The 3,164-nt window shown below is 44.7% G+C and overlaps 1 protein-coding gene across 1 annotated transcript; it reads right to left on the reverse strand.

Moving 5' to 3' along the window:
• Positions 1-55: 55 nt before the first annotated feature.
• Positions 56-2,897, reverse strand: LOC147060091 (cysteine and histidine-rich domain-containing protein 1). Its single transcript, XM_085903487.1, has 10 exons — positions 2,721-2,897; positions 2,099-2,148; positions 1,965-2,021; positions 1,728-1,882; positions 1,553-1,656; positions 1,439-1,491; positions 1,278-1,348; positions 1,107-1,209; positions 859-1,041; positions 56-792 (listed from the first exon to the last, which is right to left on the reverse strand). Exons 1-10 carry the CDS (start codon positions 2,782-2,784, stop codon positions 373-375), a joined length of 1,260 nt encoding a protein of 419 aa, XP_085759613.1. The 5' UTR covers positions 2,785-2,897; the 3' UTR covers positions 56-372.
• Positions 2,898-3,164: the final 267 nt, after the last annotated feature.

The raw sequence follows: 3,164 nt of genomic DNA on the forward strand, positions 1-3,164 counted from the left end.
TAAGGTCTTAAATTTGGCTAGTTAGCGCAGAAAAACCCCAACAATGGACGATTTTGTGTATTTATTAAATAATTTCTTTGCAATTTGGATACAGAAACGTTTGACTGCAAAAAAGTTCATTAGTTTGTTAAATTGAAATTTACCCCCGTACAAGGTGAAACTAATGTTATTCTTCTGGTGTGGCAGTAATAGGTATGCTATCGTAGATAATTAAATAATGACCATGTTAATCAATCGATATATCAGATGTTTGTGATTTATCACAATTACACAAACACTGTTTCATTGGAACTTACATTTTAGCATTACATTCATTTTGAGGTTTGTGAGTGTAACGTCAATCTTTATCATGTTTATTATACTCTGGATGTTTTATTCCAGTTCAGGCATATCTTCATATCCCTCCTCTTCCTGCTGCTTCTTGAGTTCCTCCATCTTCTCCTCGGCTTTCCTCTTGTTCTCTATGGCCTTCCTCATCTCCTCCTCTACCTCCTCCCTCTTTACATTCTGCACCTCTTTCACGTCAGCCGGTCGTTCGCCTCCGCCCGCCTCCGCTTTCGTCTTTGTCGGCGCCGTGTCGTAGGCCCACTCCTCGTCCGAGTCGCTTATGTCATTGTCGTCGATGTCCCAGTCGGGATGTTGCGACTCCTGGGGGTCGTCGGCCGTGGGCTCTGGCTCGGGTTTGTAGTTGGGGTCTTCCAGTTTGCCCCACGACACCTGGTCAGCTTTGCGGAGAGTGATCTCTACTTTGGATGGGACCATGTTGACCACACTGTGCTGGACACTGATGACCTGAGAGCACGGAACAAGGAGGATCAGGAGAAAAGGCGTTCTGATAGAAATCTAGTATTCACGCACCCCCCAAAGGTGAAAGTCTCTCTTGAAGATCTTGTCGCTCTCAAACTGGACATGACAGGAGACCACCGTTCCGTTGGCCTCGATGCAGCTGTACTCAGCGTTGGCGTTCTTGGAGTAGATGGTCACCACGACGCTGTTGGCCGTCTGGTGCCAGTCATGTCGACACGCCACCTTCTTCTTGTCCTGTCGACATGTTCGGAAAAAGTCACTCACAAGCACAGTGGACATTTTTTTCATATACTGCAAACCTGCTTGGGGACCCAACGATGTTTTCCGGCTGTGCAGCCCTTCTGGTCCAGGAAGGCATTGAAGTCTATGGTCCTAATGCAGCAGCAGCTCCAGTACTTGTATCTGAGGTTGAAAGTCACAGATGTATCAGTTGGAATGATCCTAACTGCATTTTTTTGTTTTGCAATTACCCCTCATGGAAGACCGGCGCACCAGGATGGTGCGTGCAGACCTCCAGGTCAGTTTCAGGGCCCTGATAGATCTGAACACATCAAAACATTATAGACCAATCCTCAAAGTCTGGCATGGATGGATGTCTTCTGGAGAGACAGACAAGAAAAGGCTCACTTACTGTTTTGCATCCTGAATTCTTGCATCGCGTGCCTTGCACCACATCTTGGCTCTCTAGCAAAAACAAAAAATGAATCCAACTGTTGACATAAATTGCAAAGCCTAAACTAGCCACCTTTCTTCTCCTTTTCCGCCTTCTCGTTCATGTTCAGCTTCTCCAACTCCTTCGCGAGGGACGGCGCCACCTTGAGGGGCAATTTGGTCTTGGGTTCTTCTGAACTGTGCACACGCAGCACATTTTATATTTAAAAAGTCTGACGGACAAACGCCGGCAATGACAGGCAACTCACCTTGGTCTCTCTCCCTGTAGCTTTTCAGAAGATTTGGGTCCCTGGTAGATGATCTCCTGGCCGTTGCAGTGTTTACTGTCAGCCTTGTCGGACGACACTTCGGGCAGCAAAGGCTCTTGGGGCTTTTCGTTGCTGTGGTGCCCGCGGGTGCAGCCCTGTAATTTAATAATCATTTTAAAAAATGCAACAACAAAAAAAACAGCTCTTAATGTCATAACAGCCTTTAAAGAGTTTTACCTTGATGGAGAGAAATTCCGAGAAGTCTGTTGTCCTCTTGCGGCAGCATGACCAACCCTGAAGGAAGCATCAACATTTGAATTTTATTTTTATTTTTAAGGTGTTTGTTTTAGTTGCACCCTGACAAACATTACCTTGAGCGCATCGTGGAAAATGGGGATTCCAGGATGGAAGAGACAGGAATCTTTTCAAAGAGAGACAGAAATCAAAGTTGCTGCAACTATGTCCACAATGTGACTCAGTAATCTGTCATAATAGTTTTTGGCAGAGGATAAAGAATATATGCCTGGGAGGTTTGTTGTAGTCTAGCTGGTTTGTTTTTAAATAATTATTTTCAAAGCATTATCATAACACTAAATCAATCCGTCGATTGTGGTTCTTGTTACTTGTTAGCAGTGTTGCCACAGTTAGCGTGGGAAAAACAAAAAAAAAAGAACTGTAACTTCACTAATTACTTGACTTAGTTAAGGATGTGGCAGTCAGATAAATGAGGAACGGTAACACATTTTATAAGTTGTTACGGGGAAAAAAAAAAAGTGATTCATTAATAATGTGTTATTGACAGGCTATTAGCATTAAGCTAGCAAACATTAGGGGCTTGTTTTTACACACAAAGTAATTCTTTTGTTTTCTATTGAGTTTGAAAGTACGGCAAAATAAAACAGCTGCTACTCACTATCTGAGGAACAATGAATGAACTTGCTAAATGACACGTGGCTCCATAGATTCATCTGGAATTTCCTGAGAGACACTCACCATCCTTGTTGTTGTTTGCATCAAAAGTCTGCCCGCAGCCTTTGTTGTAGCACAGCAGCGCCATGTCGACTCTCCCGCCGTGGCTCCGACGTCCTCTTGTAGTCCAGGAGTCGCTTCTCCAGAAGTTTCTATGATCGGGAGAAGTCCAGAAGGCCAAAAGGAAGGCACACTTCTCTTTCTGGCTGGGAGAAAGACAAAAATAGCAGCTCACCTCCCTCCTCCTGTCGTGTTACAGCTGTTGAGGTTTATCTGCATGCCGGGTGGGATGGGGGGAGGGGCATTCCTTTTTGGGGGGGGGCAGCTGTCACTCTAGGCCTGGTCCTCAGAGACTTGCTGTGGACTCCACAAAACTAAAACGTCAACTGGACTGACACAAAGTTAATGAGTTTTTTTTTATTTTTATTGCGTGTGATGCTGCTACAAGATGAAGACAAGACACGCCTC

The sequence above is a fragment of the Syngnathus leptorhynchus genome, chromosome 2, assembly GCF_054491065.1.
Source record: "Syngnathus leptorhynchus isolate UIUO chromosome 2, UIUO_Slep, whole genome shotgun sequence".
Classification (NCBI taxonomy): Eukaryota; Metazoa; Chordata; class Actinopteri; order Syngnathiformes; family Syngnathidae; genus Syngnathus; species Syngnathus leptorhynchus.